A 20730-nucleotide genomic window follows, 5' to 3' on the forward strand; every position below is an offset into this window, starting at 1 on the left:
ATCCACGCGCCTCGGCCTCCTAAAGTGCTAAGATTACAGATGTGAGCCACCGCACCTGGCTTACAAGATATATTGTTAACTAAACCAAGCAAAAGCAGGACGGGATGAATACTTTGGCACTTTTGTGCAAAAAGGAGGGAGAAGTGTTTTAATATTGACTTACCTCTAGGAATGGATACTTGTAGGGCTGTGGGAAAGGCAACAGTGACTGGGGACAGTGTGAGGGAGAACATTTCAGTGTATCCGTGTGTACAGCTTTTGGGCTTAAACTACATGAAGAGATCCTCTATTCATAAAATTTTTCATATATAGGCTGGGCATGGTGGTTCACACCTGTAATCCCAGCACGTTGGGAGTCCAAGGCAGGGGGATCACCTGAGGTCAGGAGTTTGAGACCAGCCTGGCCAACATAGCGAAAACCCATCTCTACTAAAAATAGAAAAATTAGCCAGGTGTGGGTGCATGCCTATAATCCCAGCTACTTGGGAGGCTGAGGTAGGAGAATCGCTTGAGCCTGGGAGGTGGAGGTTACAGTGAGCTGGGATTGTACCACTGCACTTCAGCCTGGGCAACTGAGACTCCATCTCAAAAAAAAAAAAATTGTATATATACTTAGACATTTTTCAGCTATGCCAGCAGGTGGGTGTGAATCCCTTGATTTAAGCTTCATGAAGATTTCTGGCAATCAACCCTGGCAGAGCAAAATGCCTGTGAAGTATCTGCACATAGGTGTGTGTGTGTAAGTGGATGCAGGTAAGCATGTGTGTAGGTGTGTCTGTGTGTTAGACATCTCCAACACAACCTACCAGCCTGAGCAAAATAACAAGACCCTGTCTCTACAAAAAAATTAAAATTAGCCAGGCATGGTGGTACATGCCTGTAGTCCCAGCTAGTCCTGAGGAAGGAGGATCATTTAAGCCCAGGAGTCTGAGGCTACAGTGAGCCATGATTGCACCACTGTACTCCAGCCTGGGCAACAGAGTGAGAGGCTATCTCAATCAATGAATCACTCACCTAGAAGGAGAAAGGGGATGCCGTGTCCTATCAAAGGCAGGGCCCTAAATGTCCATGACGGGGACCTGATAGAGTTAGACCAGAGGGGCCCATGTGGCTTCTCATAACTTCTCCCCATCATCCCACCCCTTCAACTCTATAGAATTCAAATTTTACCACTAGAAATCCAGGATAACAAAATGACTAACTGTTCTTTAAGGTGACTGGGGTCAGTGTGAATGGAGATATTTCAGTGTATCCTTATAGAGCTTTTAGGCTTAAACCACATGGACAGATCCATGTGGACCTGAATTCAAATTTCATCACTAGAAATCTGGAGTAACAAGATGCTGATCCTTAAGGTTCCGTGTGTGTGTGTGTGTGTGTGTGTCTGTGTGTGTGTGTGTCTGTGTGTCTGTGTCTGTGTAGGTGGGCATATGTGTATGGAGGTGAGCGTATGTAGGTGTGTGTGCCTGCATATGCTATGTGGGTTATGTGTAAGGTGTAGCGGTGAGTATATGTAGGTATGTGTACCTGTATATTCGGGTGAGTATACGTAAGTGGGTAGGTGTGTCTTTTCATTCAGCAAAAAGAGAAGAAAAATAAAAGTTTGTTATTATTATTTTTAAAGATACTTGTAGAGATGGGGTCTCACTGTATTGCCCAGGCTGGTCTCAAGCTCCTGGGCTCAAGCAATCCTCCTGGCTCAATCTCCCAAAGTGCTGGAGTTACAGGCATGAGCCACCAGGCCTAGCCCAGGACCTTTTCCTAGATGCCTAGTATGTGAAGTATTGATCACTTTATATTTGGTGTGTGAAATATTCCTGAATATGAGATGCTTGACAGCTTACATGTAAAGGATTACAAATAACACCTTCTTTACTTTTTCTGAGACAGGGTCTCATTCTGTCACCCAAGCTAGAGTACAGTGGTGTAGTCATGGCTCACTGCAGCCTCAGACTCCTGGGCTCAAGCGATCCTCCCACCTTGGCCTCCCAAAGTGTTGGCATTACAGGCATGGGGCACTGAACCCAGCTGAAGAGAAGAAAAATCTATCCCCCAATAAATAGCAGGTCTTAGGATATTCCCCCTGCCAAAAGACTAAAAAATTTTAAAAAGGCCCAGAATGACCACCTTCCCAGAGGTTCAAAAGGAGCCACCCCAGAGGCCAGACCCACAGCCCAGTGGCCAGGACACTGATTAACAACGAACATACCTAGGCTTGGCATGGAGCCACAGCTGGGGTCCCCTCCCACAAACTCCCTCACTCCAGGCAGCACGTCACTCAATTCAACTCAGAGAAGTCCAGCAAAGAAAGGGCCAGAGGGCAGACCCAGGCCAGACCTGAAGGAGCAGGTGGATGGTGAGAGGCCCGTATTCCTGAGGGGCCTTACTGGCAGGAAGGTAAACACTCCAACAGATTCGAGGAGGGGACACCCCTTCCAGGAAACATAGCCAGGCCAGGGCTCCCCCCGCTTCTCCCTCTTACTCAAAGGGGATATGATAGAAATAAACACACCCACATACACAGAGGCTGAGAAAACCAGAAAGAACCTGAGGGGCAGGGGAGGGAGCCTCTTTTATTATCCCAAAATGCAAAGTATTGAAGGCACTTACAATAACAAGGCGGGACAGAGGGCAGGCAGAGGGGGCGTGGGATTCAGCACAGAGGTAACTGAACGGCCCACCTGCTCATGGCCCGGAGTAAGGGGAAAAGCTACAGGGCCGGGTCAGAAGGCAGTCAGGGCAGCTAGCTCTACAGAAGAGAAAAATCTGTTCTACAGAGGATCAGGAAGGCAGAAACACACAGCAGCAAGGAGCTGGCTGGAGGTCGCGAGTTAGTGGCTCTTCTGGGCAGGCAGTGAGGACAGCCCTCAGGTCCCCTGCTGGAAGAGGTCTCGGTACATCTCGATGAGGCGGGCGGCCTCCCGCTGGCCGGAGAGCAGAGCACCATGGGTCGTGGAATAGTACTTGCGGTGGGTGGCCTCACCGGAAAATAGCACCTGCATGGGCTGGGGGGTGGGGATGGGGAGGTCAGGGTGGAGGAGCAGCAGAGACCACAAGGCCACCAGTCTTCCCCATCCCGACAACAAATTAGAGAGGCTCTGAGACACAGGTGCTGCTGCTTCCACAGGACGTAGAGCTGCCCGTCCCATCTGCCCACCTTCCCCTGCTTCTAACCTTGGCTCTTTCTGTCCTGAGACCATTAGGAGTCCTGGCTCTGCAGTCTCAAATGCTCTCTGTGCCTCTTACTTGTGAACTTGGGGCAAGTGGTTTAACCTCCCTAAGCCTCGCTTTTCTCATCTGCCAAATGGGTTTACACCACCTACTTCTGAGGGCATTTATAAGGATTAAGGGAACTCATGTATCTAAAGCACTTAGAACCTGGAAGAACAAAGCACTCAATAAAGTTGGTGGTAATTTAACAAACCTTTACGGAGCCCCTGTTAGCATCCAGGGGCTGTTCTGGGCACTTGGAAGAGAAAAGGTGACCAGGCTGCTGCTTTGTAGAGCTTCCATGCTGGTGAGGAAGCCAGACACGAAACCCAATTACTAAACTGCGTCATACGTGATGGAATGGATGTTTGTGCAAGGCGCCGCAAGCCCAGCAAAGAGGCCTAGTGTCAGGGATCCCACAAAGCTTCCCAGAGGACAGCATCTTTGGACTGGTTCTCGGAATATGTTGAGTGAAAGGACAGGCAAAGGGCATTTCAGATGGAGGGAAGATGGGGGCAAAAATGTACCACAGCAGGCCATGCTTGGGGGACAGTGAGAATTTCGGTACAGCCAGAGCTCGGCCTTGAGAAAGCAGGCTGTCTAGGTGAGGTCTAGGCAAGGTACAAGTTTTTGCACCCCAAGTTTGCATTTGGACTTTATCCTAGTGCCTCTCAAATTCAATATGCAAAGACACCAGCTGTGGATCCTGATAAAATGCAGTTTTTATTTATTATTATTATTATTATTTGAGACAGCATCTTAGTCTATTGCCCCGGCTGTGGCACGATCACAGCTCACTGCAGCCTCAACCTCCTGAGCTCAAGCAATCCTCCCACCTAAGCCTCCTAAGTAGCTGGGACTACTACAGGCACACGCCACCACACCTGGCTAATTTTTTTTTTTTTTTTATTTTTTTGTAGAGATGGGGGTCTTGCTTTGTTGCCCAAGCTGGTCTTGAATGCCTGAACTCAAGCCATCCTCCCACTTCAGCCTCCCAAAGTGCTGGGATTACAGGGAGGAGCAAGCATCTCTGGCCAGAATGCAGCTTTTAATCCAGCAGGTCTGAAGTGGGCTGAGAGCCTACATTTCATTTTATTTATTTATTTGTGTGTGTGTGTGTGTGTGTGTGTGTGTGTGTGTGTGTGTGTGTGTGTGCTGGTGGGGGTGGGGTGGTTGTTTTTTTGTTTTGAGACAGGGTCTCACTCTGTCGCCCAGGCTGGAGCGCAGTGGCATGATCTTGGCTCACTGCAATCTCCGCCTCCCGGGTTCAAGCAATTCTCATGCCTCAGCTTCCAGAGTAGCTGGGACTACAGGTGTGTGCCACCACACCCAACTAAATTTGTATTTTTAGTAGAGACAGGGTTTGCCATGTTGGCCAGGCTGAGGGTCTGTACTTCTAACTAGCTGCCAGGTGAGGCTGGTACTATTGGTTTACCTCCCCTGGGTAGTGAGGCTGTATCCCACCACCAAGGAGCCCACAGAAGCTGTTACCACAAAAGGGGTGCTGTATACTGTGTCAGGGTGCAAGCTGCCTACTCCCACATCCACCCATTCTCCTCTTTCTCCTCAATAACAAAGTCCTGATTTTTAACTGGGTCTGTTGCCATCCAGAATAAAAATTACATTGCCCAGCCTCTCTAGCAGCTGGGAGCAGTCTTGTGACTATGTTCTGGCCAATGAGCTTTAAAGTCCACTGTTGCTTAGAGACACCGCTGACTCAGCTCGAAGAGTTTCCCTCTTGCCATTTGCCTTTCCTCCTCCTTCCAGCCTAAGATGCAGATGTGAGAGCAAAGCTTCTGCAGCCCTCTTGGACCACAGGTGGCCTTGAAGATGGGAGCCAGGTGCTAATGATACAGGATCCTGCTGCTGGCCTCCAGATTTCCTTTTGATTTTCCTTGTTTAAGCTATGGTTGTGTTTGCTTTGCTTTGCTACCTGCTAGTCCTACCTGATGCAGGTGAAAAGAGAAGATTTGCTTTTTAGGAGGATGGCTGTGGTAGCAGAAAGGACCTTTCCTAAGGACCTCTGTCTCTTTAAACACCAGCCCTTTTCTCTCTCCCCCTGAGCACAGCTGGGCAGGCACAGTAGACTCTGGTTGACTGAACTCTTCTTTACCAATTACACCAAATAATTGTTTCAAATATAACTCTGTTGAGTTTTAACATTCATTGGGTGTGTCTACTTGATGGGGGAAACTCAAAATTCACTTTATGGGAGCAAAAGGATATATTTCAGATTTACTATTCTTTTTAGTGGACAGTTGCCATAATTTTGGACAGTGCCAGTATTCTAAACTTTATTTGCTAAAATATATTGGGAAAACATTTCCATTGAATTGGCGCTGTCCAGTAAGACATTCCATGATGGTGGAAACATTCTATCACTATATAATCTGCTATGGTAGCCTCTAGCCACATGTGGCTATTCAACTTGAAATGTGACTAGTGCAACCAAGGAACAAAAACGTCACTATATTGGCCAGGTGTGGTGGCTCATTCCTACAATCCCAGCACTTTAGGAGGTTGAGACGGGAGGACAGCTTGAGCCCAGGAGTTCAAGACCAGCCTAGCAATATGATGAAACCCCATCTCTACCCCCAAAAATACAAAAATTAGCTGAGTGTGATGGTGTGCCTGTGGTCCCAGCTACTTGGGAGGCTAAGCTGGGAGGATCACTTGAACCCGGGAGGTGAAGACTGCAGTGAGTGTGATCGCACCACCACACCCCAGACTGAAGTGTAGACAGAGCAGGACCCTGTCTCAAAAAAGAAAAAAAATATATACTATATTAAATTTGTAATTTATTAATTTAAATTGAAAGTGGCTGACAGCTATCATATTGCCAACACAGCACAGAATAGCTCAGTTTTCCTAACATCAAGAAAACATTTTAAGTTTCAATTCGATTCCATTTTTTCTTCCAGATATTAAGTGCACTTTCTCCTTGTGTTCTCTCTCATTACAGAAGCTACTCCATCCCCGCCTCACCTGAGCACCCTTTAGTGAACAGTACCCTGGCCCTCCTCACCCTGGACCAGACACACATACAAAATACACCCACAACTCCCCTCCTTACCCACACGCCCCCGCTTACCGCCGTCTTTGAGCTCTCCGTGTATGGCAGGGGCTTAGCCAGCTTCTCCACGTCTGCCCCACTGGAGCCCACCTGCGTGTATGAATAGGAGCCGCGGAAGTAGGGGTTGCTTCCCCAGGCCGAGCGCAGAATTCGCCGCGGTTTTGGGATGTTGGGGTTCCCTGATGGAAAGTCAGAAAAGCCAAGGGGAGGGAGGATAAGAAATGGCTGTGTACAGAAGATGACCCCAAATGGACAACCCCACCCCACCTCCAGGGCTCCAGGAGGACCAGATTGCCAGGGGTAGACAGAGAGGATACAGGAGGAAGGAGAGAGGCTGGGACCCAAGCTGTGTACCCACTCAGCACCTCCTGTGACCCCCAGCAAAACACTCCACCTTACTTTTCCTATCTATCTGAAAACATGACAGATCATCATGCTGCCCCGGCTAATTTCAGGGGTTCTTGTGAGGCCCTCCTGGAATAGTGGGTGAAAAACGTTCAGCTGAAAGACTCAGAGAGTAAAATGCAAATCCAGCTCTTAGCAACAAAGCACAATGGTCAGTGATGTCTGAGTGTTTTACCATCAGCCCTTAGAAAGAGGGAAGAAACACAGTGCCCAGCATTCTGAGTGCTTCAAGCTCCAAACTGTCAGCAATTGAGGAGCCTTAGGCCGGGTGTGGCGTCCCTCACCCAGTAGGTACAGCATCTGAGTTTCACAGTCTGGGGAGGAGAGAGCTGCCAGAGGCCCAGCAGAGGAGGGTGGGTGAGGAAGGCGGGGCGGGGGGAGTGGGCCGTGGGGCACGCAAACCTGTGAACTGACGCAGCATCTCGGTGCAGATCTCGGCCACTGCCTCGTCATCACACTTCTCCATGACGAGGGCCTCCTCCCCGCAGATCCAGCCGCTCAGCACGTGGCCATAGCGCTCAGGCGGGTAGAGGACATCGAAACCGCAGATCTTGCGGTACCAGAGCTCGGGTGGGTAGGTGAGGGTGCGGCTCTCCGCCTCATCCTCCCACACAAACTGTAAGCTGTTGCACTCGGGGCCCCAGAAGGGCTCCTCGAATTCCAGAAAGATCTTGTCAGTGGTGCCAATGCCCAGGCGGTGGATGGCAGCCACCTTCTCTGTGGGCAGGCCTGGCCGGAAGAAGCTGGTGTACTGCCTCTTCAGCACGCCCAGCGACACAGTCACAATCACGTGGTCCGCTGGGATCAGCTCGCAGTCCTCGCACTCCACCACCACCGGCCACTGCTCTTCCTCATCCCACCTGCTCCCCGGGGGCTCCTCTCCGGCCTGGCCACCCTCCCCGGTGTCGTGATTGTGGTCACCCTCACCCCGGGGCTCAATCTCAGGGCCCCTGGGGCGGGCCGAGGCCTGGTCCCAGTGAATACAGCGGACTGGTTTCCCCAGCTGGATGACGTGGGCGGGGATGCCCTCCGCCAGCAGCTCCACAACCTGCATGAAGCCGGAGGGGATGATATGGTGAGCACCTGGGATCTCGGTCCACTCCCCGAAGGCGCTCAAGGACACCTCGTCCATGCTGTGTGAGCTGCTCTCACAGCTCTCCACCTGCGGGAAGACCCAGGGAGAAGCCAGGTGACCACCAGAGTTGGGCAGGGGTAGGAGCAGCGCAGCCCTCCTCAGACCCAGACACCCCCAGAATCCGTCTTCCTCAAGATACCTTCAGGTACTGCTGGATCATGGCGAGCTTCAGGCGCTTGGTGGCCTCTGGGTCGTCAGGGTCATCCCTGATGCGGTTGCGCACCTCCTCTCGGGTGAACACCCCCACGCTATTTTGACTTTCAGCATTGACTGGTTTATCATGCCGGAAGAACTCCTGGGTCAAGTTATAGACCTGCCAGAGAGACCCCATGAGACTGAAAACACCTCATCACACCTTCATCTCAAACAGAAGGGCCCCAACTCAAAAGCCTCCAGTTCCCAGGTGTCCCCTGGATGCCCTGAGCCCCTGGTCTCTGTCCCTTAGGGAACCGATGTTGCACTCAATGCTGCACCAGGACTGCACCAACAGGCCCTGGGCGGCCACCTCCTCGCCTCCGGCCTCTGGGGGAGGTGGGATGGGCCCCAGAGGCTCTCTTGCTGAGCCCTCGCTTAGGGCAAAGTGAAACATTTGGTGCCCATACAGTCTGTGGGAAAGAAGCCACCCCTCATGGACTCTGCATGGGCCTCCACGGGCTCTGCCTCCCACTGGAAGATGGGCATTTGCACACATTTACCTGTTCCAAGAACCATACGTGCGCTTTCCCTGCCACCCCTGCCCAAGCGTGTCTGCTTTCCCTGCTCCCAAGAGGGCAGTCTGGAGCTGTGGCCTGGCCAGCAGAAGGGGCCCTTCTGCTGGAGACAACCCCCTGGGCCTGTCAGGTCCGTACAAAGCATCCCCCTTTGCTTCAGGCCTCAGCCAGGATGCAGAGAGAAGACAGGAACGCAAAAGCCATGGTCTCAGGAGGCCCCAGTGTGCCAAGGAACGGAGCTGCATTTCACGGAGACATTTCAGCAAGAACTCCAGCCCACACCTCATCAACAGATAATGATGATCAGTCCCTTGAAATGGGGTCTGACTGCCGCCCCCATCCTCCCAATGTCTGCCTCATATACAGACACTAAGCATCAGGCAGAGCTCCCTGAAGGAAGTAAGCCAGACCAGGGCAGTCCTGGGACCCCCAGAAGCAACATTCACTCAACATTTACCAGGCTCTGTGCGGGACACAGCTTGTAATGTGGGCAAAACAGTCCCTGCCCCTGCCCTCACTCCAGCTAGGGAGACAGTCTACGATTGGGCTGCCGTGATAGGAAAGTACCCGGGGCTGTGAGGTCAACGCAGACAACCCTGGGCAGGTGGGAGACAGCCAGGATGGAGGGAGGAGAGGGAAGAAAAGTATTTCAGGCAGAGGGAACAGCAACCTCAAAGATGGAGATGCAGTCAGGAATCCTGACGGGGTTTGGTTTTGCTGGAGGGGGCAGCAAGGAGAGAGGAAGATCTGAGAGCCGACTTTGGAAAGGCAGGCAGGAGCCAGGGCATAAAGGACTGAGAGTTATTCCAAGGACTCTGGACTTGATCCAAGGTCCTGGCACCACTGGGGGGCTGTGAGCAGGAAGGCAGCAGGATCACATGCCCACAGCTGTCATGCCCAGGACACTGGCTTATGGAGACTCCTTGGCTGGGCCTCTGTGACTGAGCTGATGAATGCTTTGTCTCCCTTCCTAAAGTGAGCATGGTCAGCACTCATGCCTGGGAATGGTGTCTGCCCTGTCCCCCAACCCTGGCCTAGGCCTTGGGACCAAAGGGCCAAGGAAGATGGCAAAGCTCAGTGATATCCGCCACCCGACACCACCACCATCTCACTCAAGGGGAAGGCCTCCACCTGAGACATAAACAGGAATTAAACTTCTCTCTGGAGACTAAATTATAAAGAAGAGTGAGGGAAATTGTTTTGTCTTGCCTCCCTGCAATCATGAGATGCCCAGTGGTTAGCCTTAGCTAGAGTCCTCAGCAAATGCTTGACCTAGAAATTCTTCACTGCCAAGAGTCAGCTTTCAACTTGCCTCCTCCTCCCTGGGGTTTTCCCTTGGGTGATAAGCAACATGGTAGCCAATCCTCAGCTTATGTTAACTACAGGCCAAAATGCCCAGCTGAGGAGTAACACGTTTAGTCCATCGACGTGACTCTTCGTATCAGCCACCGACTAGGGCCGCCTTCACTAAGCATGGCTGTGTCGTACGGCACAGTCTCCTCTCCTGGGTTATCTGACACCTTCCCAGAGTGACCCAAGGAAAATGGGACCTGTCTGTGACAGCTAATAATACCCTAATTCTCATTAAGCACTTACCATTGGGATCTCATTCAATCCTCATAATACTATGAGGTAGGTACCACCATGCCCATTTTACAGAAGAGGAAAGTAGGGCTTAGAGAGGCTCAATAACCTGTGCAAGATTCCACAGCTAACAAATGGTAGAACTGGCATTTAATCAAGGCAGTCTTACTCCAGAAACTAAGCTCTAGAGGATGCCACTGCACAAACTCATTTATTTGTTAATAAATAAAATACATTCAAAGGAATGGCTCTTCAAAGTCATCATCTTTGGGGGCTGCATATTTATTACGAAGCCTTGCTGAGGCGTCACGTGCTTAGAGTGCACCTCTTCAGAATGGCCTCCAGGATTGGCTAAAAGCCACGCAAAGAAATCTTGACATCATGGTTACACCTTATCCTTTTAAACTCAAAACACCACCATCCAGATGGATAATCCACCATATCCACCCCATTATTAACAATGCACACTCTTGATTTTCAAAAATCAAACCCACCAGCTGAATTTGATGATGATCTACTTTTAAAAACATTTAAAAGGACAAACCATGGGCCCTGAAAGTCATTTTCAAAAGGCATCATGTTTGAATCACTCACAATAACTTGGGAATCAGGCTGGAGCTGATTTCCAGCAGACCAGAAAGGTCTACTTTGAAGAATACTAGTTCTTCTCTGACCATTAACAATTCAGTTTCTTTGCACATGATAACACACAATACAATGGACTGCACACAACGTACCTTGTTGGTGTACACACACAAGACACTGAGTGTGCCTGTCCTCCATAGAGCAGGGGCTACCCCAAAGCCAGGGTCATTTCTCCTTTCTTATGCCCAAGAGATTAGAAAATGCACAAGAGGTGCTTGCTGGCCAAATTACTGACCTGGAGTGAAGGGTCATTACACCATAAATGACAAGCTATCAGATGACAGGGCCTACTCATTACCTTGCTTGTGCACTGCAGTTCACACAGTTAAAGAATGTTAATGATATTAATAATTTTTAAAAATCTGAATAAAACAAGGATATGTGCCATTGCCACTTCTATCCAACACTGCACTGGAGATACTAACCAGTGCAATAAGGCAAGAAAAAAAAAAAAAACTGTCGACAGCTGTGCTATCTAACGCAGTAGCTACTAGACACCTGTAGCAATTTAAAATTAAAAAATTAGGCCAGGAGCAGTGGCTCACGCCTGTAATCCCAGCACTTTTGGAGGCCGAGGTGGGCAGATCACAAGGTCAGGAGTTCGACACCAGCCTAAGATGCTGAAACCTCGTCTCTACTACAAATACAAAAATTAGCTGGGCGTGCTAGTTCTTGCCTGTAAGTAATCCCAGCAACTCAGGAGGCTGAGGGAGGAGAATCACTTAAACCTGGGAGATGGAGGTTGCGGGGAGAGTGAGCCGAGACCGTGCCACTGCACTCCAGCCTAAGCGACAGAGCAAGACTCCATCTCAATAAAAAAAATTAAATATTCAGTTCCTTAGTTTTACTTGCATCGCTTCAAGTGCTCAAGAGCCAGACGTGGCTAGTGTCAACCATGCTGCGTAGTGCAGATCTAACACATCATTATCACTGTGGAAAGTTCTCCTGGACAAAGGCTGCTCTAAGGACTAGACAGAAAAAGCCAAAACTCATTTTTTTGTGTAGAGTTGTAGAGTTATATACATAAATTCTAAAAAAGTATTAGAATATAAATTAATATAATTAACAAAATATATATATATTGTTAGAATTAGAAATAATTAGGTCAGGCTCGGTGGCTCAGGCCTGTAATCCTAGCACTTTGGGAGGCTGAGGTGGGCAGATGATGGAGTCAGGAGTTTGAGACCAGCCTGACCAACATGGTGTAACCCTGTCTCTACTACAAATACAAAAATTAGCCAGGCATGGTGGCACGCGCCTATAATCCTAACTACTCAGGAGGCTGAGGCAGGAGAATCGCTTGAACCTGGAAGGTGGAGGTCGCAGTGAGCCGAGATCATGCCACTGCACTCCAGCCTGGGGACAGAGCAAGATTCCGTCTCAAATAAAAACAAAACAAAAAACTACCGCTTATAAGAGTATCTAAAAGCAACAACAGTAACAACCATCACCCCCACCCCCACATACCTAGTAATAAATCTAACAAAAGATGTGTAAGGCCTTTTTAAAGATATATTTAATCACAAGTATCAATAATCTCTTGCCTAGTACTTTCCCACTCAGCATCTTCATTTTATCCTCACATCATTCTGGTTTTCCACATGCAGGGCCCAGGGAGTGTGCAGAGACATGACAAGGATCACAGAAGACCTCCCAGGGCTGCCCACGCCCTCAGGACCAGCTGCTCTGCTCACGCCTCACCTCGTTGTATAAATCGCTGAATTCCTCAACCACGTCCTTGGGGATCCTGCGGCCGTGGTTGGTAAGGTAGCAGGCCACGCCATTCTTGGAGTAGAGGCTGATGCGGCCCACGCTGCGCTCCCCATCAGTTGTCTCTTCCAGGAGCCCGTTGGCTTCTGCTAGATGATAGATAGGGTTCCCATGGGAGCCATGGATCCAGGTGGCTCCCAGCTCAAAGGTGGCGTGTCCTGAGGGTAACAACAACAGGCCCTTAGAGGCTTAGGGACTTCTCCAGAGAGGGCCAGCACTGCTTCCTCCTCCTTCCTCCAAGAGGCTCTTTCTACCCCTACAATGGGACAGGAAGGAGCTTGAACCCCCACTGCTGGCAACCAACAAACATCCTCAGTGAAAAGTTTCTACTGAAAATCACCTTATAGCTAAGATAACTGCCACCTTGGATGACTGTGATTTGTCCCAGAGTCACCTTACTGGACCAGTTAGAATGCTCTTCTTTTTCAGCCCCACCTGTTTCTTAGATAACACCAGATACCACACCCAACTTCTTCACTGGTACCTCCTGACCCGGGAGAAGCACTGGGGGCCCCTGAGGGTCTCCACCTGGCCTTTTTTCAATTCTTCAACATCCTCAGTGGCTCCAGGGTCTAAAGCATTTCCAGGAAAGAAAATGGTCCCCTCCCAACTCAGCATAGGGCAGAAGAGAAGGCCAAACATACCAGTTTGCAAGATTCCTCCATAAAGCAATCTAAAGCACACTTCCAGGGAAAGTGAAGCAGCCAGGCACAGTGGCTCATGCCTGTAATCCCAGCACTTTGGGAGGCCGAGGTGGGCAGATCACCTGAGGTCAGGAGTTCGAGACAGCATGACCAACATGGAGAAACCCTGCCTCTACCAGAGTACAAAAATTAGCCAGGCATGGCAAAGTTTGAAACCTGACCAACATGGAGAAACCCTGTCTCTACTAGAATATAAAAATTAGCCGGGCATGGTGACACATGCCTGTAATCCCAGCTACTTGGAAGGCTGAGGAAGGAGAATCACTTGAACCTGGGAGGTGGAGGTTGCAGTGAGCCAAGACGGTGCCATTGCACTCCAGCCTGGGCAACAAAAGCAAACTCCATCTCAAAAAAGAAAAAAAAAAAAGTGAAGCCCTCTACATCCTTTGGCATAGTACAAAAAACCCTGAGAGCCTGACTAGGGCAGGGAACATCTCCTGGGTCCATGTTGGGATGGCCTGGGAACTAAATCTACTACCTCATCCACAGCCAAGGTACCATGTACTCTGAGCCAAGTCGCCTCCCTGCCTGGACCTCAGTTTCCTCTTCTGATGCTGCAGAAGCTGTCTCCTTCTCCCATTCGTCTCCATCCCTACCTAGCTCCCAGGGAAGTTGAAACAATGAAAGGAAAAGAGATAGAAACTTTGTGGGGAGTGTTTTGCTTTGTTTTTGCAGGACTGCTTCAAGATATATGTGGTACATTTTTTACCAAGACAGTCACAGTGATTCTTCCTATCTTTGTGCACACACCCCTTTGCAACATGACTGTCATTCCTCCCATGAGAAGGTGGAGTCTGTTTCCCCAGTTTCTGGATCTGAGCTGGACTTGTGACTTGCTTTGGTTAACAGAATGTAGTGAGAGTGATGTTTGTGGATTCAGAGCCTCAGCCTCAAGGGGCCTCATGGCTTCCATCCTCACCCTCCAAGGATGTGACAACCATGGAAAGAAACCAAGGTTTATCCTGCTGAGGCATGAGACCAGAAAGAAGCCTGTGCCCACCACCAGACACATAGGTAGGGCTATCGTGGACAAACTGGAGGACACCAAAAGCTGAAAAGCCATTGTCCTGTTGGCAGCGGGTCTCTGGTGGGCATCAAGGGCATTTAATTGCTACCCCTCTATTACAACCTCAGGCTTGGAGCTCCCTGAAGTGTCTTGCCTGGTTTGAGCTCCTGATAGGAGCAGAAGGGACCAGTACTCTGGGAAGGAATCTGAACCTTTCCCAGCACACAGCAGGGAGCTCCAGGTCGTAGAACCATGGGGTAGCCCAGACATGGGGCACCTTTCCTGCCTCCAGATATTCAGCAAAAGCAGGATTTAGGTGAGTGTTCAAGATCAGGAGTAGGATCAGTGCCCACCTCTCTCCCCAGGCTCTGTAAGGAGGTAGAGGCCCAGAGCAGGCCCCCGCCTGAGAAAGCTTCCTGTCCTCTCCCACATGCCCCTCCATCTCTGTCATCCTTGCCACACCCCTATATCCAAAGGGCACCAGATATTGTCTGCATGCCTACCCATACCGTCCCAGGAGCCCCTGGCCTCGACCCCTGCTCTCACCTTGACAAAGTCATAGCTACCATTTCCCTATGCAGCAGGTCCAGCTGCAGCTGGGCTTCCAGCCCTGTGTGACTGCACACACCACACACGCATGCACACCCTTTCCGTGATGTGTTCTTCCTTCTCCTGGCAGGGTGCTGTCTCGGTTGCCCCCACATACATCCTTTCACACACATTACTCCTTCTTCCTTCTCACTACATACCCAACTCCCACCACCACTGAGGCCCACGCTCCCTACCTCTAGGAAGCCTTCCCACCAATCGACTAATCGATCAGTTGATCATCATGGTTCCTCTCCCCCTCCTGCAGCACCATCTCTCCCAGCTCGCCACCTTGTACCATCATTCTCCAGCATGGCACGTCCCAGCCATCAGCTACTACTGACACTGGGCCATTTGTCTTCCTGTCTTCTGTTTCTGTGCCAGACCCTGACTGTCTCATCAAGACTGGAGAATCATAAACAGAGCCCACCCTTCCCTAAGGCTTCTAGTCAGCGAATCAGGTGATGAGCAACAGAGTCCCCGGGCTTTCCCACTGGCTGTCCCAGGTTTACAAGTGCAGCTTTGGATGGCACTTTCACCCTCGCTGCCAGCAGACACCCTTGTGTGTACCAAGAGAAAAGGGACAACTTTAGTTATGCCTTGCGGGAAATGCTATAGGGGAGGACACTTAATGTGATCAAGGTTTCTACAAGAGAGAAGGCCCCCACATGTCCCCAACCTCTGAGATTCTAAGCCTGACAACCTACTTCTCTAAGCAAGCAGCTGCACCATCTCTGCCTGGCCTTGGGAATATACCAGACACAAAATCCTCTAGAGGAGCTAGGCACAGTGGCTCACGTCTGTAATCCCAGCACTTTGGGAGGCTGAGGCAGGCGGATCACCTGAGGTAAGAAGTTCGAGACCACCTTGGCCAACATGGTGAAACCCTGCCTCTACTAAAAATACAAAAACTAGCTGGGCATGGTGGTACACACCTGTAGTCCCAGCTACTTGGGAGGCTGAGGCAGGAGAATCACTTGAACCCAGGAAGCGGAGGTTGCAGTGAGCCAAGATTGCACCACCACACTCCAGCCTGAGCAAGTGTGAGAATCCATCTTAAAAAAAAAAAAAATAGAGGATCAATGTAGCCACACACTCCAGGCCAGGTGTGGTCTCACTGGGTCATTTTCATGGTTTCTACCCACTCAACCCCTCATTGGTCAGACTCCCCTCCCCTGTTGGGAAGCCCCGACAGAGGAATTTCAGGCAGTTTCCCCATTCTCTGAGACCCCTGGTAAAGTCTGCCCACCCCTAGGGCAAGTTTCTTACCTGGCTGCTTTCTCCAGGGTCCTCATTGCTCTGCAACCTGGACAGATCCACTTCCCAGATAATCCCAAGACCTGCCCATCAGCCATAAGGAGGCCCCAAATCCCCTTTCACCTCTGCTAACCCAGGATCCTACTTCTCCAGGGCTAGCTCTCAGTCATGATGTACTAATTCACAATCAAAAGTTAGTGACTATGAGGACCTTGCAGGAGAATTTCACTTCTTGTGAAACAGAAACTGGCCCACTCAGTACCAAGGCAGCTTGGGTGTCCACTCCCTCCCAAACACTGTGAACCCTAGGTCAGAGGCAAGCCAGCATTCTCCAAAAATGGAAGTCAGGGCCCCACCATGCCCACTTCAGAGGGCTGCCTCGAGGAGCAAAGGAAGCGTCTGGAAAACGCCCAGGCAGGATGCATGATGGAACATTTATCCCAGGAGCTAAAATAATGAGATTTCAGGAAAAGCTGGGAGTTAGGGGACTCCAGGTGACCCGGGGAGGTGGCTGGGCTGGACTGGGTGGCACTTACCAAGTTTCACACTCTGCACGCGGCCTCCGATGCGGCTGGAAGCCTCAAGCACAGTGACATCCGTGAAGCCCTGCTCAAGAAGTGCTTTGGCTGCAGCCAGGCCAGCCAAGCCGGCGCCGATCACCACCACACGAGGCTGTCCCCTTCTCCGCAGGCCACGACTGAGAGGGTCATCCGCACTGTCGCCACTGGATTCACAACTTTGCATACCGTCCGCACTCACCTTCTAGGAACCTGCAGGGGGAGAGGGAATCACAGCTTACTGGCTCTGCCTTCACTTCCCATCTGCCCCAAGGGACACTCAGGGCTCCCATCACACTCTGCCCTCTGTTGCAGGAGGACCTGGAGTCTCTCCCTCTCTCTCTGAGGACCTGAACAAGAAAAGCCACCTCCAAAGGGGCAGGGAGGGAGGGAAGAAGAAATAAGGGAAGGTGAGAGGAAGGGATGAAAAAAGGAAGAAAGGGAGGGAAGGAGAAAGTAAGGGAGGGATGCATTTTGGGTCCCTACCAGCAGGCAGGAGACCTGAGAGCCCATCTTAAGCCCCTGAAATTCTCAATTCCACTCCTAAACTTGTTGGGCACTGCCTCTTCCCTGACAGGTCCCAAAGTGGAGATGAGAGGCGGCAATTGAAGAGATGGCCGCAGTCAGGAGAGACTGAGGCTTGGGGCTGCTGATTCTGGACCAGCTCAGCATGGCATGGCTGCTGTGGTCCACCTGGTGCCAATGCCAGGATGCTCACACAGACCCTGGGATACTTGCCTGGACCCCAAGATACTCACACAGACTCCCCAGGATACTCACACAGACCACAGGATACTTGCCTGGGCCCCAAAATACTTGCATGGACCCCAGGATACTTACCCAAAGATACTTGTCTGGACTCCCAGGATACTCACACAGACCCCAGGATACTCACACAGACACCAGGACACTCACACAGACACCAGGATACTTGCACACACGTCTGGACCCTCTGCTCTCCCTCCTTTGCCTGGCTCTTCCCTGGCGCTCTCTCTCTCTTTCCCTTGCCCCTTCTCTTGTCTCTGGCTTTCTGTTGGTCTTTCACAGCCTCAATGAAGTGGCAATTTGGTGGGCAGGACATAGTCCCGCCCTCCCCCCGAAAAAGTGCCACGAGGCCTGCATCCAACAAGCCTGCTATTCCGGGTAGGTTGTTTTCCCAGCCACCCAGTCCCTCAGCCACCACAAAGCAGCAAGGAGCCCAGGAAACAGTGGACCAACAGGACCCATGGCACCAGAGGCCAGACATAAAATTGACAGTTACACTAAGTCAGTTTGCTCAGAGATGCCAGACTACGGGAGCTGATGGCTGGGAGACCAAAGGGGTCCCTGATGGCTGGGAGACCAAAGGGGTCCCTGAATCTGGCTCCAGGGATAGGAGAGGCTGCTTTTCTTTCCCCAGAATGACCAGGAGGGTTTGGAGGTATCTGGGGGCCACCCTGAGGAACCACTCAGCTCAAATGCTGTCCCTGTTCCTTCCCTGATTCAAGCAATTTAGATTCCAGTTGTCTTTGCTGAGGTTTAAGTGGCAGAATTTGCAGAATCTAATAGTATCCAGGATCTAACAGGGAACAAATGTGGGTGGAAGATGGCTGCTGGACATCAGACAAGGGGCACTGTCGCCCATACCTAATAAAGCTGCACATAACTGTTCCCTTGACATAGCAATCCCACTCTTAAGAATACACCGGCTGGGTGCAGTGGCTGACATCTGTAATTCAGCACTTTGGGAGACCAAGGCAGGCAGATCACGAGGTCAGGAGTTTGAGATCAGCCTGACCAACATGGTGAAAACCCATCTCTACTAAAAATGAAAAATTAGCTGAGGGTGGTGGTGTGTGCCTGTAGTCCTAGCTACTCAGGAGACTGAGGCAGGAGAATTGCTTGAACCCAGGAGGTGGAGGTTGCAGTGAGCCAAGATCGCACCATTGCACTCCAGCCTGGGCGACAGAGCAAGACTCCATCTCAAAAACAAAAAAAATACACCCAACAGAAAGAGGGCATATTCCACCAAAGACACATGTCTAAGAGTGTATACAGCAGTTATACTTATAACATCCTGAAAATAAAAACACCCCACACAGGTCCATCATCAGGAGAACAGACACATATATGGTGCTGTAGGTAAATATCCATACCGTGGACTATTCTTCAGCAATAAATAGAACCCCACTACTGATATTCCCAACAACACAGAGGCACCTCAGTCATACGCTAAGCAAAAGAAGCCAGAGACAAAAGGGCACGGACCATATGACTCCATTTACATGAAGGTCAAGAAGAAGCAAACCCAATCTGTGAACCTAGAGGTCAGAAGAAAGGTTATGAGGCAGGGAGATGGCAGAAGTGGGCAGGAGGGGCCTTTCTAAAGTGGAGGGAATAAATATCTTAATCCGAAAGGTAGGTACCCAGTGCACATATGAAGATTCACTGAATTGCACATATAAGATATGTGTAATTTACTGTATGTATCTAATAGATCTCACTAACAAGACAGTCATTCCTGCCTTCCAATCAATCCATCAAAGGCTGCCACACTAACTTTCTTCTCCATGCATTTCAGGGTCTGACTATTGAGGTTTCCATCCTGCTTGGAACAGCAGTGTCCTTAACATCACTTTTTATTTTATTTTTTTTTTTTTTTTGAGATGGAGTCTCACTCTGTCGCCCAGGCTGTAGGGCAGTGGCGCAATCTCGGCTCACTGCAACCTCTGCCTCCTGGGTTCAAGCGATTCTCCTGCCTCAGCCTGCTGAGTAGCTGGCATTACAGGCGCCTGCCACCGGGACCGGCTAATTTTTGCATTTTTAGTAGAGACAGGGTTTCGCCATCTTGGCCAGGCTGGTCTTGAACTCCTGACCTCATGTTCCACCCGCCCTGGCCTCCCAATGTGCTGGGATTGCAGGCATCAGGCACCACGCCTGGCCAATATCACTTAAACGACATAGGTAAGCAAAGAGGGCTTTTTTTGAAATACGCTCAGGCTGAGAAGCTGCTCTTTGTGCCTCCCCGGCCCGTTCCAACTGTCCCACGACGCACCTGGGCCTAGACGGGAAACCTCCCCCGACCCCCCGCCCCTAAATGCCCTCCAAGCCCCCGGAGACCCAGGCCCCTCCACTCCACGCAGAACCGGTTCCCAAAATGGCCGGGAGGTGGCGCCCGAGGCCCAGAGCCCCATCCGGGCAGCCTCCAGTTCGGAGGCAGGGGCTCCCGCTCCGCTTCCCAGACAGCTCGCGGCGCGCTTTCGCTGGGGATGAGGCCACGCCTGGCGCAGGGCAGCTCCGGCCCTTCCCTCCTCCCTGTTTCTGTCCTCTGACTCCCGCCCCTCTCCTCCCTCGCCCCTGCCCCAGGTTCTCCTTCCTGCGGACTAAATTTAGAGGTGAGGATGTGGCCGCCCGCATGGGGCGGGCGGGGAGGTCAGCGGGGATGCCGCCGGATGTCTGCCAGCCGGGCCGGGACGCTGCGTCAGGTCGGTAAACACGCGGCGTGCTCCGGAGGGGCCGCGCCAGCTGTGACGGGACGCTGCCACCCCGGGCACCCCGGACTGACGTGGGCACCCCGGACTGACGTGGCGCCGCGACCCGCCCAGCCTCCGTCCCGGCGCCCCTGCCCCAGGCCACCCCGCACACAGTCTCCACTACGGGGAAGGATGGCTGCAGCGGCTCTCACACCTTACTGGTGGAACCCCTCCTTGAAAAGCTGCTATGGGAGCCGGGGTGCAGCAGGCATTAAACTGGGGGTTCCCCTCACCCCAGTCTCCCTGGACCACCACCTCTGAAAACCAAGGGACCAGATAAGCTCTAGCCTTGGGAAGCCAGGAGAGGGAACGGCACTTGGTGCCAGCAAGCCTCGTGCATGAAGATAATTTGTCAAGCGCCTCAGCTGCATCATGAGCAGACTGTCTGTGGAACCGACCCTGGGAATGCGGGCAGCCACTCTGCCTCCAAGATCAGCACAGAAAGAACCCCCAGCTCTCCGCACGGGGTCTCAGAGACTTTGAACTCAAACAGACATGGCATATGGAATGCCATGCAGGTAAGCAGGGCCCATATGAGTCCCCTGCACCCCTGACCCTCACAGCTAATCCACAG

At 51.2% G+C, this 20730-nt stretch overlaps 1 protein-coding gene across 3 annotated transcripts in view; it reads right to left on the bottom strand.

Annotated features, from left to right (window-relative positions):
* Positions 1 to 2548: 2548 nt before the first annotated feature.
* The window catches only part of SMOX (spermine oxidase), a 43747-nt gene continuing 25565 nt past the window's right edge, over positions 2549 to 20730 (bottom strand). For 2 of the 3 annotated variants that reach the window (XM_039479685.2, XM_074406292.1), the window contains exons 2-8: positions 16624 to 16857; positions 12464 to 12690; positions 7963 to 8136; positions 7091 to 7850; positions 6302 to 6462; positions 3425 to 3514; positions 2549 to 3005 (exon numbers count right to left, since the gene is read on the bottom strand). In XM_039479685.2, the coding sequence (XP_039335619.1) occupies positions 2868 to 3005; positions 3425 to 3514; positions 6302 to 6462; positions 7091 to 7850; positions 7963 to 8136; positions 12464 to 12690; positions 16624 to 16831 (1758 nt within the window). In that variant the 5' untranslated portion in view covers positions 16832 to 16857 and the 3' untranslated portion in view covers positions 2549 to 2867. The remainder of the gene's footprint in view (positions 3006 to 3424; positions 3515 to 6301; positions 6463 to 7090; positions 7851 to 7962; positions 8137 to 12463; positions 12691 to 16623; positions 16858 to 20730) is intronic. The other variant, XM_039479684.2, reaches the window with a different exon arrangement.

This window comes from Saimiri boliviensis, chromosome 9 (assembly GCF_048565385.1).
Source record: "Saimiri boliviensis isolate mSaiBol1 chromosome 9, mSaiBol1.pri, whole genome shotgun sequence".
Lineage (NCBI taxonomy): Eukaryota > Metazoa > Chordata > Mammalia > Primates > Cebidae > Saimiri > Saimiri boliviensis.